The following is a 15,178-nucleotide window of genomic DNA, read 5'->3' as shown; positions in this document are numbered from 1 at the left end:
CTGTGCATATGGACTTTGCTGTGCATATACGCAGTAGCGTCTCGGCGCATGCGCAATAGCGCCCGGTACAAGTATATCAATCGGAACGAATATATTACGACACCGTGGCATTTTATCACAAGTACACGTGCTCTCTTTACCAACCCATTGTTACATTGTTACGTAAATACCGATTCATTAGTCCAACCCATTGTTACGTAAAAGACAAATTGAACGTCACTTTGTGCCCAAAATAACACAGTAGGTATAGGGAAAAAGCAAGATTTTCCGAGTAATTTAATTAAAGCAGTGTTTCTCAACCTTTTTAGCTTGCGAACTTTTAAAATAAATTTTGCGGAGCGGTGGCCCTTGGGCACACATGCTTCGTCATCGTTATTCGCCTGACTTGCTTAAAGGGCCTAAACACACCCCACGTCACTTTTATTTTTTATGGTAAATTCATAAAGCGACCGTTTTATTGATTCCAAAAATACTTTGCTTATTAAAATTGGTCCAGTATAGGCGGAGATATTCGTCCTCAAACAGTGATCTCTAGCGCTATCTTTTTTTTACTACGAGCTCCGTGATTGTGACGTAGGAACGTACTAGTCACGTGACTGATTCATTCGTAAAAGCGAAACCTGCGTTTTTTTGTGCTTTTTTGCGTTTTTTTTGTTCTCTCGTTTTTCGCTGAAAACACTGCCTCTCGCCTTTCTGAATGAGAGCGGCCACGCTTCAACAATTTTGTGACGTGTTTGTCACGTGTGTAGTACACTTCTCAATTTTTTTCGCCACGCAACTTTCAAATCATTTTTTTGAATTTCACGGTGTTTGAGCTGGAATATCTTTGGTTATACAGAACCGATTAAAACAAGTAAGGTGTCGTTGGAATTAGAAAAACACACTCTATCGATTAAAGCGAAGTACATTTGGGGTGTGTTTAGGCCCTTTAAGGTTAACGATTTACTACGTCACAATCGCGGTACGTTACGTCACAATAGTGATATATTACGTACGTTACCGGAGATTATAGCCTTATTTTTTCGCAATTCATGAGGGCTCGTGTGGAAAATACGAAGACGCAGAAGGATTTTGCGCGAACGCCCGAGTTTTTTCAAAAAATAAATTAGACAAGGGATATCAGTAAGACCTAAGGAACACTTTGAAACTAAAATTTTAGATGGCCACCAGCTAACGGATTACTATTGTGACGTACGATAAAGTCCAAAGTAGACCATAAGCTCTATGTTACGTCACAGTACCGCAAATTACAGAACTGGCGAAGTTCTAAATCAGTTTGAAATATGATGTTTTATTTGTTTAATCAATGGACAAGACCTTAACATCTCGCATTTTGCAATTGAGAAATAAAATTGTAATATATATTTGGTGGACCGGCAGAAAAGTTAATGCGGACCGGCGGTTGAGAACCACTGATTTAAAGGGTAACCTGGACTTAAAAATAAAAGTCTAAAACATTTGTTTTCTGTACCAAAAAAAGTCAAAAACGAGATCTAAAAGCGGTGAATTTGTGACATTTTTTTGTCTTTCAATATGGGTAATTTTATATATTTTTCGCAAAGATGTTTAATAAAGTAAATAAAACTTATATTTTACGCCTTCGCACAAACGTAAATTGCAAACAAAACCTAACAAGTTCGTTAAACGTTATTACTAAAGTCTCCGCTTTGGCAATTTAAAAAAATAGTACAATGGGGAAGATGGGACACTTAAGCACATATTGGAAAATATTTCCAGAATTAAAATAGATGACGTTATTTGGGTAATACCACGATTTAGTACTATCATTCCTTTATTAATTGACAACAATTTAATAAAATATAATAAAACACACAAGAACTTATTCAGCGATCCGCACAACAGGTGAAAATTTACAAATTCGAAAACACACGGGATAAGATGGGACAGTTAAAAATCATTGGTAATTTCAATTATTAAGTGTATTTAGAAAATAGGAATATACGTAAATAACACGAAATAATACTGTACTCTTTAAAAAGTAGGTCTAAACATTCTTTTTCTTATCCTACTGCTATAGTATTTAAAGGGCCTAAACACACCCCAATTGTACTCCGCTTTAATCGACCAAAGATATTCCAGCTTATACACCGTGAAATTCAAAAAACTGAAAGTTGCGTGGCGAAAAAATTGAGAAGTGTACTACCCACGTGACAAACACGTCACAAAATTGTTGAAGCGTGGCCGCTCTCATTCAGAAAGGCGAGAGGCAGTGTTTTCAGCGAAAAACGAGAGAACAAAAAAAACGCAAAAAAGCACAAAAAAACGCAGGTTTTGCTTTTACGAATGAATCAGTCACGTGACTAGTACGTTCCTACGTCACAATCACGGAGCTCGTAGTAAAAAAAAGATAGCGCTAGAGATCACTGTTTGAGGACGAATATCTCCGCCTATACTGGACCAATTTTAATAAGCAAAGTATTTTTGGAATCAATAAAACGGTCGCTTTATGAATTTACCATAAAAAATAAAAGTGACGTGGGGTGTGTTTAGGCCCTTTAACATGTTACTTATACATTATATTATTGCATAACAATTGGTATTCTCATAAAGCCACTTCTCATAAATTATCACCAAGTGCAAATGACCAAATATCGAATATATTTTCAAAATATTATCTTTTTATTATATCGGTATCTTATAGTTGAATATCCCTTGAGGTTTAAATCACTAAATTAAAAGCGAACGTTTAAAAGTTTGGCAATGAAAACATACAAAACTACAATGTGGGGGAAGATGGGACTCTAAACTGAAACATATTTACATTAGCGGTATTCTGCAACTTGCAGTTAACCTACCGAATTTAACAGGCTGTGCTAGTTTCTTTGCCATGTAAACTTCATATATATAACGTTAAACCGATACTTTTTGTTGTTTTTATCTCAAATTAAAGTCACATTGACCCCTGCCTATTTTCTTGATGCTTATATCTCGGTGTTCTTTTTTACAAAAACTAAAACTAGTTTTATGAGACAAAATCAAATTGTACGAAAAATTCAAGGTTGTTTTATGAAGCTATGAAACTAGTTTAATCGTTCGCACATGCAAACTAAAAAGTTTCTTCGCTTTACAATGATTTAGCCAGCATTAAACAATAGCACCTTACTATTTCGCATTTTTTACCTGTTCAAATTATACTGTTGCTATTTTACATATTTTTTTAATGTTTAAATAAAACAGATACGCTACACTACGGCCACATCCGACAGATGTCAAATAGCCATACGATTTATCAAAATAACCAAAATGCCTGCAACCGCGCGCAATCGTTAGCAACCGTGTAATTTTGTTTGACCAATCCGTTCGAGCATAGATAATACGTATATGTATTATTTATGGTTCGAGGTATCGGACCAAAAGTTGCCTTGTTAAACTCGTATGGTCATTTGACATATATTCAATATTATATTGGACGTGGCCGCGTAGCGTTTCTAGTCAAAACAAACAAAATATCTGCAACCGTTTGCAACCACTTGCAACCCGTAGTTTTATTAGGGACCCCTTATATATGTCATAGAATATCCGCCATCGGAAGTGGGTTTTTCTTAATTTTAAATTTGTAATAAAATCGAGTTAAATGAATTGCGCAACACTTTACTGAGTTCTCCAGTATGACGTCACATTACGCGGCGATTTCGAGTTGCTTCATTTTTGGTAAAATCGACTTTGTAATTTTATTTTATCATAGAGCTTCTATACAAAATAAAAAACAACGATGTCCGTGGACGAAAATGAAACAGCATTTTTGAAGACGTTTATAAACGAAGATAATTTTACACAACTACATAACTATTTCATTAAGGAAATTGATCAATCAAAGGTATTTACTATTTACACTATTTAGTAATTGTTGGAGCTATAGTGAAAAATCCCGCTCCTATACGAACCAGGAACGTAAGGGTTCAACACAACGCTTACTAAGCCTTAACTGTGACTCTCATGGACTAGAACTAAATTTGTTTTTGAATGTTTAAAACACAAAAACCAGCTGTTGACAAACTTAAATTTAATGCAGGGTGTGTTTGTGTGCATTAACTTGGTTAACTCGGAGCCATAGAAATATCGAGTAGTCCAACTCATTTATTGTTACATAAAAGGCAAATTAAACTCCAATTTGTGTCCATAATAACAGAGTCGGTTCAGGAAAAATGCCTGTTTTTATGGTAAATTACAGAAAAACTGGGACTAAATAGTAAACAACAAACACTAGGTTTGGAAAGTGTAAAAAACATGGGTAATTTGTTTTACGTACAACTTATTATCCGAATGTCACTCTCTTTTTTCACAAGTGGGCGCTCTTTTTTTTTATTATTTTCTGAGGACTTTGAAAAACGTCGTTTTTGTGACATATAAAACGTGTATTGGTATAGTATTTCAATATTTTATAAAAAAATCGTTTACTAACAGTAAGTTTTACAGTTTACAGACATAAAACTTAAATCCCTAATCCCCTAACCCCCAACCCCTAACTCGTGCCAATCACACACACACAAAAAATAATAAAACGCGTTTTTTTTTAATTTTAAACTTAATAACAGCGCCCACTTGTGAAAAGAAGAGAGTGACATTCGGATAATAAGTCGTATGTATTTTTTTTCTATTTCGAAAAAAAAAAGTTTATAAAAGGGATTAAAAAGCGTTTGTTTGTGACATTTTTTTCATTTAATATGGGTGATTTTATATATTTTTTTGCAAAAAATGTTCGATATGATAAATCTAAGCTATTTTATGTTGTCCCTCCAAATGTAAACGCAAATGAAACCTCACGAGTTTGTACCCATTGTGAAAGTCACTTTTATTAGTCGCTTTTTGTCTTTTGGACACATAAAGTTGGCAGTTGAAATACTATGTGTTTATATGACTCTGGTATAACATGTTCCATTCTTTATAACACGATTGGACGCAAATGTGATCTGAACCCAAGCCTGAATCTCACTGTCTTATATCTAAAGAGATGAAGAAAATCTTATGTCTTCACAATCTTATAGTTCAGTGGCGTCGATTTTATAAAAACATAGGGCTTGCGACATTACACCATGTTAACTGAAAGTAGGTTAGACAAGTGGGGTAATAAAAACAAAAAAACATAAACTTTCGATTTTCTCCCCAAGTAATAAACTAAAAAAAATATTTTAGTCTGGAGGAACAGTATTCATCAAACCTTGATATTGATGTCCAAAAAAGATTGTAGAATTTCTATGGTTACTAAAAAAAAAATTAAGATTGGTGGGTAAAAAAATAAAAGAAAATTTTTTTCAAGTTGTAAACCGTCGATTTTTTTACTTTGTAGCCAATCTTAAGGGGGCAAAAAATGTCTGTGTATGCTTAACCAAGACGCACATGAAGGCTAAACCACAAAGCACAATAAGGCTAAACCACAACGCCTGTGAAGGCTAAACCCTGACGCACGGGAAACTTAAATTACGACGCACGTGAAGTCTAAACTACGACTACATTAAGTGCAAAATACAACTAAGGGTAAACTAGAACGCAAACCGTACAGGTATTTTGTTTAGCTTTTGCATTGATTTTAATAAGGCATTGTTACTCAATAATACTTCACAGTTTAACTGTTATATTTCATGGGACAAATACAACAAATGCGCAAAAAAATTTTTTTTTTTTCTTTTAATAGTAATTAATTTCTTTTACCCAGTGTATTATTATTAATACAATTGCCAAAATACCATGTACAGTCAAGTAATAAAAATCTTTGGGGTAAAATCCTAGAATATATCTTTTTTGGGATGAAAACTCCATTTATTTGGCTTACCTTCTAACTTTATTTTTTTTTAAACTTTATTTTGTGCTAAGTATTTTTTCAGTAAAACAAAAATTACTCAAACAAAAATTTAACGAAAAAAATTCCGTATGGGGTTTGCCAAACCTTTTATTGTGAGAAGACATTTTGTAATAAACTTATTATGAAAGCAGTTATTTGCTGTATATTGAAGTAGCTTGAGCAAACAGTTTTATAGCTGACTGCTCTTTTTTAATGTAACTTTTTATAATTGGCATTTAGGTTTAATATCCCCATTACTTTGTAACATGTTATGTTTCTACCATCGTCCACCAGGTACACATTTACCTTTCACATCTATCACTCTGCCAAAAGTTAGTAATATTTTACACAAATACTTTAATGTTTCATCAGTTCTTATGTCACTTAAATTTTGTTCTCTTTTAATTTCTATATTATAATGTTCATTAACCACATGTATATTCTAAATGTCCTGTAAATAAATTAAAATTATAGTTACAAGAAAATGCGTGGGAGTATATCAGTTTATTGATGAGTCATGCTAAGGAACATCAAGTTTGTGATGAAAGTTTACAAACAGTAGAAGACATTTTTGCCGTCATATCTGAAAATGGAAATGCACGAGAATTAATATTTGGAATTCTAGAACAATTTGATCCAATGGTTGAACTGCGCTTGGTTGAAATTCTCATACCATCGTTGAGTGTAGGTATATATTCAATACATACATGTAGCAGGTGTTTACCCATTATTCATGCACTACAGTTGCAAAAAATGTTAGAGAGAAATATAAGGGATCTAGCGCTACATAAATGTAACAGACAAACACTCTATGAGCTAGGAATATGTGGAAATGATTCATGAGTAGCACAAGTTTGTAACATATAAATTATTAAACTTTATTTTTTATTATAAACTTGTGATTTTTTAAGGCTGGGGTTTTTAGATACCTTCACGCTGAATAGTTCCTGTCCCGAAAAGTACTTCATCTTAAAATAGTTTTCTAATGCAGTGTGCACAAACTTAATGAAATCTAACAACACGTTGAAGAACAAATGCTATGATATGAGCATGACGTTTTCCTCACTTACATACTACTGTGACAGCCTCAACCTACCAAAGTATGAAAACTATGACCCAACGGAGAAATGTGAACAACCATTGGAAGAATCAAAAATTTTAAGGTTTCAGATGTTTGTAATAAATTTTATGTTAGACTATGTATAATAGTTTAAGTTGTTAGCTGTATATATCTGCATAAAATACAATCTTTTATAATTTATTTTGGTCAAGCAGCCAAGCTAATTCGTACCTGATATTTTACTTTAAGTCGGACCAATTTGTCCTACACAGTTTTGTTACATTCATGACCACAAAATCAGAGCTAACGTAATATTTTTTCCCCATTATAGGTATGTTGAAAAATGCATAGACATTTCAAATTCAATGCTGTCAGTTTTGATCCAAAGTTTAACTGAAGTTGAAAAATCTGATGAAAATTTAATGGAGTCAATAGTTGCAGAACCATTATCAGTATGTTTAATACTATACTACAGTATCATTTCTTTTATTAGTTTTCAAAAATATGAAATAATTAAACACTTAGTAATCTGTATGATCTGTATCAAGCTTAATGTTTGTGTTTTATTATTGCTAAACCGAACCTGTATTTCAGTTTTATTGTTGTATGTTGGAACGACTTTCTCAACTAAATGTAGAAGAACAAAATATGTGCAACAGTTGTAAACCAAATTGTATCAAATCAACTTTTGCAGCATCCAGTCTTGGTAAGTGCTATGATTTAATCCTATTTAAACAATATACTGTTGTTAGTGGCGTTGATTTTTAAAAAACACAGAGGTTGCGAAAAAAAAATTAAACAATTAAACAAGACTATAAAAGCAATAACTTTGTTTTTGCAAACGTTTTTTTTTGCAATGTATATTTTACTTACGTGCGTGAAAAGGCAAATATCCAACTTGTTTTCAAACACCTGCATGCTAAATATTCAAGAGGACAACCGCTATTATGACGCAAATAATCAAAATGTGGATGGTTATTACGTCGTAATTAATTACCAGGTCAAAGAATGGCTATTATGATGCAATAAATCCCTGTGTGAATCCTTACTATTTAGTAATAAACATGCTGCTTGGGCGCTTGGCTAAGGTAAACAACATGAATATATACAGCAGTGCCACTCTATTTCTGGAACATATTTAAGTTGTTCAACTGAAAGGTGCAGCATTGCGCATTATCCCACTTAATTCTCTGAGTCACAATATTGTTTGCAATGCAATATCTAACTTTTAAACTTGTAATTGCGCAACATAAAACCTATTTGCATCACAATCGAACACATAACAGTTTTGTATTGGTTGACGGGCGCAATGAAGTTTGAAATAAACGTTTTAACAAAACTCAAGGAAAAAACAAAATTAATTAAACATGTGTCAACCATGTTGTACAAGACACAGTCAAAGCTGTGGTTACCTATTACCGATCAAAGAAGTAGTGACGCCACTATTTCTCTTCATTTTAACAGACCAACTTATCAAGGTACCCTAACGCTTGCGAGCAGGAATAAAGCTTCGCAAAAGATAAGCAGTTTTACTTTTGTAATGATGCTATTCGCTTAGTAATTTGTAACAAGTTAATAAAAATGAACAAAAATTTTGGGTTAGCCTATTTAAAGTTTGAATTAGCCTGTTTAAAATTGCTTTTAAGTGTGTTGGTATTCACTATTTGGTTTATCAGTGTTTTCATGGTTATTTGTTCTAGCATTACTATGAATTGGGTTCTAGGTATATTACATATATATATTTATACATTTATATATATGTATGTAAATTTATATGTAATTTTTTTTGTACAGATACTGTCAACAAAGCCACTGTATGCTCCAAAATTATTAATTATATCCATGAAGTTCGTCGACCTTGGTGTTTGTTGTGTGATGAAATGTGGGAAAAATTTGTTATGCTTGAAACAAAGCTCAATGATGAAGATAAGACTTTGTTGGCACGTGGATGTTACCTCTATCTCGTATACGTGAAACATCAGGATATCGATAGTTGTACTCAGGCGAGTATAGAATAGTTTTTATATGCTGTTAAATTTAGGTTTGAGGTATGTGGTTGCTGGTGGCTGGGCTTCCTCTTTTATGAAGCCTGCACGTGCTTGCTATAAAAGGGGATGGCGACAGCGAAAAATATAAAAAATAAGAAAGTTGAGCAACTTAAAGATAATAAAAAAACAAGCCAATATTTGGTTTTTTTGTTCTTTGGAAAATTGCTTGCGAAACTGCATCGCCAGGGAGTTACAAGTAGCCAGTTTTCTGTACTCTATTTTTTAAATAAAACCAAAAAATTTGAAATTTTTATTTTTTTAAATAAAAATTTCTATTGCAACTAATATATTTATTTATTTTATTTTTATCTGCCTGTGTTCCGCCTTTTTAAAAGGTGGTGTATAATCCTTAGCCACGTTTTTTGTATAAATTTAATTAGCACAGCTTTTTCACTAAACAGGAACATATTCTTGTTCACTCTTTCTCCTTGGTGATGTCATTAGCGCAAGCATTTAAAACTTCGGCACACCCCAAAAAATGTTTAGCTTTTTATTTCTGTTTGTGACTTTGTGTTGTTGGTTAGTGTAACAAATTATTTGATGTGAATAAATAGTTAGGAGAAAAAATAAGGATGTTTTTATAATACGTATTACGTAGTGGGGCGATAGTGGTAGTGGAGTTATACACAGTTTTTTCTTACTTACGTATCTTAATCCCAGTAGTGAGTAGAATTCAATGCAGCCAACCTTTTTCCTCAACTCTCATGTTTATTAAGTTTGTTTTACAGGTTGTTAACCCTTTGTTTAATTTTACGTGTTGTTTTCATTCTGTTCTCACATTGTTGAAATCAAGTAACGAAACCACAGTTTATAAAGGTAAATTGTTTTTTTTGAATATTTGTCTGCTTTTCTTAAAACAAATTGCTGAGTAACTGACATAGTGGTTAGTGACTAGTGTGGTGTGCAAGCTTGTCTCTGATTTGTCGATGGGGGAGTGTTTGTCTTGGCCCCTTGGGTTTTGGCAAATACAATTAACACCCAATATAAGGGGTGATGTTGCACTCAATTTAAACATAGTTTGGCTGATTAGTTCTTTGTTTTAGGCAAAGGTTATTAATTTAAACCTGCCAAATACACAACATGATATATGAATGTAAACTAAGTGATTTAGAATATTTGTGTGAAGGTCTTGAGATGCTCTGCTGCATCATCAACAAACTTGATCCATTTGCGCTTCACTGGAGTAAATTAACCTACAATCTCATCAACTTGGTGAATTCCACTTCAATAAAACAACCTGTGATGGAAATCTTCTTAACAGCAGTGTCTATTGCTGTTCATAATCCAAACACAATTCTTCGGCAAAAGGCCATACAGCTGGTTCCTAAGTATAACTTTTTAAACTATTTCCGTGTGTTGATATATTCTATTTGCATGTTTTATTATAGGTAATAGATATTTTTTTGTTCAGGGTAACGGAAGAAAAAAATTTATTAACTGTACCCTGTAAAGAGAATTTCAATAAAAATATTTTGCCACTTTCGAGGTATGGCTTTAAGAAGATCTCTTGTACACAGTTACTTATCGTGAGAGATAGGGTTGCCCCTTACCCTTAACAAGAAGCACATGTGACATAACTGGTTCAAATACAAATAATGATATCCTAAAGCAGGAGTGTTTTGGACACAAAAAAGTCGGGTTACTAAATACTTACAGCACACCAAATTTAAACACAAAATTCCGTTTCCCTGTCCTGTTAGAACAATAATACTATAACAATAAAATCAAAGCAATTTTATGCATCGGTATATAGATGTGAATTTAATCTTCGTGTAATTAATTGTGTTTAGATTTCTTGACAAGTTTGTGTGGATAGATCGCTCACATCTGTTGGAACGTTTACTTTCTGTTACTGAACATTACGGAGTAAAAGGTTACTTGTGTCAATATTTCAAAAATAAACTGAATGATATATTGCAGGTAAGACAAGCATTGGATACAATCTTAACATTGCTTTGTACTCAAGCATAGTTGGTGATCTTGTTTTCCTAATAATCCGGTGCTATGGCACAGTTAGTTAGCTTGCATGCCTTTAACCCAGTGGTAATGGTTTCAAGGCTTGTCACTGCCACCATTGTGGGCGTATGTGTCCTTGGGCAAGACATGGGTTGCCTAAATTGTCAGCTATGCATAAAAAATGAAACACAATTACCCACAAAGTTATGCGTGAAGCGTGATAAATCGTAAGCTAGTACAAAGTGTATGCAACATGACACCCATGGTATATCTAGCACAGGTCACAGATCAGCACGGATCAAATAGTTCTTTTACATAATACTTTTTTATATTTTTAGCTCACTGTTTAGCTTCAAATTAAGTGTGAATAGTTTCCAAACCATGTTGTTAATATTTCTTCTACAGGATGATCCCCCACCTGGAGCTGAAGTATTTATCTCAGAGTCTCGCTTTTCAGCAATCCTTGATCAAGTTCTCGTTCTCTCAAATGGCTCAGATTCCGATTTTCTTCAGGAGCATGATCTGGTGATGTCTGGACTTAATCTTCTACGATTTCTGCTCCTGAGAGATGTAAAAAACTTGGTAAGCATGAATGAATGCAGAGATATCACTTTGTTAATAAATGAAGTACGTTCCTAAATTTGTGGTAATGATCAACACTGGCACACGTGACACATCCCAACAATAACTTTACCTATAAGTTCCAACTTTTTGTTTGTCATTATTATCTGACTTTGTAATCAACTATTTTCATAAAATCCTGGCCTGTAAGATTTTTCTACACTTGCTTTTATAGGTTTTATAGTACTTTTTGGTAGATAATCACACCTGTTTCATACATTTTTTATAGACTGGTGTTTGGTCTTGTGTGAAGAGATATGAAGTGAGCTACATCAAACCAATACGAACCGGTCTAAACTTGTCTGCAATGCATTACAGGGATGAATTACAGAATCAGACTAAACCAAGTATTATTTGTTTAGATTATTTATATAATCTTATATTTTAACATTAAGAGGATTGTTTAAAATAGCATAACTTAAATCTAAGGGTTTCACCAGAGTTTCTAAAGAATGAAACAACCTCCAAAACTAGTACATAAAAACACAGCATTTAAAAATTGTGCGAATTCTAACCGCTGGAGTAATGGTACCCTTAGATTGCATTTGTGGCCCTCTATTCTTTATTCATATACAAATTAATTTTTTTATTGGTATGTCCTTCAACATGAATATTCCTAACTTATATCCACTTTTCCCAGCTTCACTGAGCCCAGATTTTTATGTCAATGGTTTAGATTTTCCGGCACTTCCTGCTCAGAAAAGAAAGGAGGTAAAGCTACTTTCATAATTTACACATGTAGAAAAGTATGAGTTTAACATTTAAGCTAAACTTGTGTAATGAAACATATCATACCGCAGATCTATTTTAACAGGTGGTTGACGCAGCAATTCTTAGTTTTGATATCATGCAAGGAGTATGTTCCAGAGTACAGCAACTTATTGATAAGAATCCCTAAAAATGTGCCTTTTAAACAATATATTTATTTTAACCTGTGTTTGTTTTTGTTTTAAATATTAATGTCGGTTAATATTTAAAAGTATACAACTGTTTTAACTTTATCAGTAGCCAATGGTCATAACCGAAATATTAAATTTTCAAATATTTTTGCGAAAACATAATTTACTCATTCATCTATGTAGGTAACGAACATGTTACTTCTGTCTATAAAAATGTTTTAGGTTATGTATATTAGAGTTTCTTATAAAAACAGAGTAGAGCGGGAAAAGATGGGACGCTTAAGCACATATTGCCAAATTAAATACATGACGGTTTTGGGTAATACCACCAATTAGTACTATCATTACTTATTAATTACCGCTTTGAAAATCAAGTTGAAATACTCTTTTCATTACCCTACTGCTATCTATAGTTTTTAAAATGTTACCTACATTGTATTATTGCGAGACAATTGGTATTGTTTAAACAATAACTAGTATTGTTTGAACATCAATTGAAATGTTGTATCCTACAAATACATGTCAACTTGTAGATTTGTAATAACAGAAAATTGATATCAACTATTGATAAAGTTTACATTTTTGCTACAAATTGGGTATTGCTGTACTGTTTTTCGCACGCACTTCTCATAAATTATCTCCAAGTGACTAAATTTGGAAGATTTTTTCATACATTATCTTGTTATTAGAACCGCGGCGCCGATCTGCTGTGGCAAATTGGTTAGCGCGCCTGCCTGTAACCAAAGAAATTAAAAAAATGTTTTAATTAAAACTGTACAGTTACTTGTTTTAAGCAACAATAAATTAAAATTTTATTAAAAAAAATTTTTAACATTAGTTTTTACAACAATTTTTTTTTTTTTTTGCAAAAAATTTTCGAAAAAATTTTAAGTTTAAAACAGTACAACTACATTTTTATGCGAAAACCAAAACAAATCATTTTTTTCATGTTTCCCAAAGGAATTTAAAAAATGTTTTAATTAAAACTGTACTGTTACTTGTTTTAAGCAATAAAAAATTAAAATTTTATTAAAAAAAAAAATTTTAACATTAGTTTTTTTAACAATTTTTTTTTGCAAAAAAATTTTGTTCAAAACACTACAACTACAGTTCAAAACAGTCCAACTAAGTTCAAAACAGTACAACTACATTTTTTATGTGAAAAAAACAAAAAAAAACAATTTTTTTTATGTTTCCCTAAGGAATTCAAAAAAAATGTTTTATAAAAACTGTACAGTTACCTTTTTAAGCCGTTACATAATAAAATAGTAATGTAGTCGCATCACCCAACAAAATATTACCTTTTTACTGAAGGTTCGTTGCCAACAGATGTCAAAAACCATGATTAATGAATTACTAAGCTTCTTTCTGAACTATACTTTGTGGTGCGTGGGTTCTATACCGTCTCCATTCTTGAATTGCACTTCCAACATAAAATTGCCAAATCGGTGACAAAATGGCCTATTACCTGTAACAATAATTAAGATAAAACTTAACTAGAAGTCTATGTATAACTGGAACACACAAAATTACATTGAGGCTACAGTAGACAGAGTTTCTCGCCCCACAGTTTTTTTTTATTTATATGTCGTATGAGGATTGAGTGATTGGTATAGAATATGTGTAAATACGTTTTGTACAACTCCTGTACCATGTGTTGACCTGTAAATTTAAACTGGTTGACATTGTCTTCGCTTAAAACGTTTGTTTTCAAAAATTTTGACAACCCGTTATCACGCAATAATTAGGTAATGGAGTACAATGGGGGAAGATGGGACACTTAAGCACATATTGCCAAATATTTCCAAAATCTTGGGTAATACCACGAATTAGTACTATCATTCCTTTATTAATTGACATCAATGTAATAAAATACAATAAAACACACGAGGAGTTGTCGCACAACAGGTGAAATTTTACGAATACAAAAACACACAGGATGAGATGGGACAGTTTAAAATCATTGTTAATTTTGATCAATAAGTGTATTTACAAATAGGGATATACGTTTAACACGAAATAATACTGTACGCTTTGAAAATTAAGTCTAAACATTCTTTTTCCTGCCCTAGTTTTTACCATGTTACCTATAGGCTACATTATATTATTGCATAACAATTTGTAATATTTGAACGACAATCGGTTATGTTCGATCTTAATGGATAAATATTGTATCCTACAAATGTATATGAACTTGTAATAACAGAAAGTTGATTATAACTATTGATAAAGTTCTTATTTTTGCTACAAATTGGGTAGTGAACTAAATATCGTGGACATATCAAACTTGCACTAAATAAACGGACCGGTGACATTTTAGTCATTTAATGAGCGTAATTTTTATATTATTTTGCAAAAAATGTATTAAAAGATTAATAGAAGCTATTTTACACCTGCCCACAAAAGGAAACGCAAACAAAACTAAACAAGTTCGTTTAAACCCAACGGGCTGTTTTATATTTTTTTTAAAGATGTTTGACAGGGTAAATGAAAGCCATTTTACGCTTGCAACAAAACATAATTGTCTAAACACATTGAAAAGTCAGGGTGTTTGCTTGATTTTGGACTCACAATAGCAGCAGTGAGACCACTCGGTGTTTCTTTGCCCGATATTATCTATCTTAATGTTTAAATTATACTTGCCCATCCATTAGAGCTTTGTTCTCTTGTTTTTATTTCTGTGGTTCCAACTGTCTAACAGGATCGCCAAAATTAGACGATTCCTACCGCTAATCACAGACAAGAACGACGAAGTTTTAAAAAGCAAACAATAGGTGCTAAATACAGCCCTTTT

At 32.6% G+C, this 15,178-nt stretch overlaps 1 protein-coding gene across 2 annotated transcripts; it reads left to right on the top strand.

The window, feature by feature from the left end:
* Positions 1-3,621: 3,621 nt before the first annotated feature.
* On the top strand, positions 3,622-12,546 carry LOC149728134 (glomulin-like). Of its 2 annotated transcripts, XM_089889025.1 has the most exons (14): positions 3,704-3,838; positions 6,095-6,132; positions 6,275-6,488; positions 6,792-6,963; positions 7,192-7,312; positions 7,455-7,566; positions 8,655-8,863; positions 9,637-9,724; positions 10,035-10,236; positions 10,699-10,828; positions 11,270-11,446; positions 11,715-11,832; positions 12,126-12,196; positions 12,300-12,546. In XM_089889025.1, the coding sequence occupies exons 3-14, from the start codon at positions 6,311-6,313 to the stop codon at positions 12,381-12,383; spliced, it is 1,662 nt and encodes a 553-aa protein (XP_089745151.1). In that variant the 5' UTR covers positions 3,704-3,838; positions 6,095-6,132; positions 6,275-6,310; the 3' UTR covers positions 12,384-12,546. The 2 variants fall into 2 exon arrangements, with proteins under 2 accessions (XP_089745150.1, XP_089745151.1); XM_089889024.1 differs by lacking the exon at positions 6,095-6,132 and having other exon boundaries at positions 3,622-3,838.
* The last annotated feature ends 2,632 nt before the right edge of the window (positions 12,547-15,178 follow it).

Source organism: Ciona robusta, chromosome 11, assembly GCF_009617815.1.
Source record: "Ciona robusta chromosome 11, ASM961781v2".
NCBI classification, from domain to species: Eukaryota; Metazoa; Chordata; class Ascidiacea; order Phlebobranchia; family Cionidae; genus Ciona; species Ciona robusta.
Note: the sequence above shows the minus strand (reverse complement) of the source record. Positions and strands in the feature narration are given on the sequence as shown.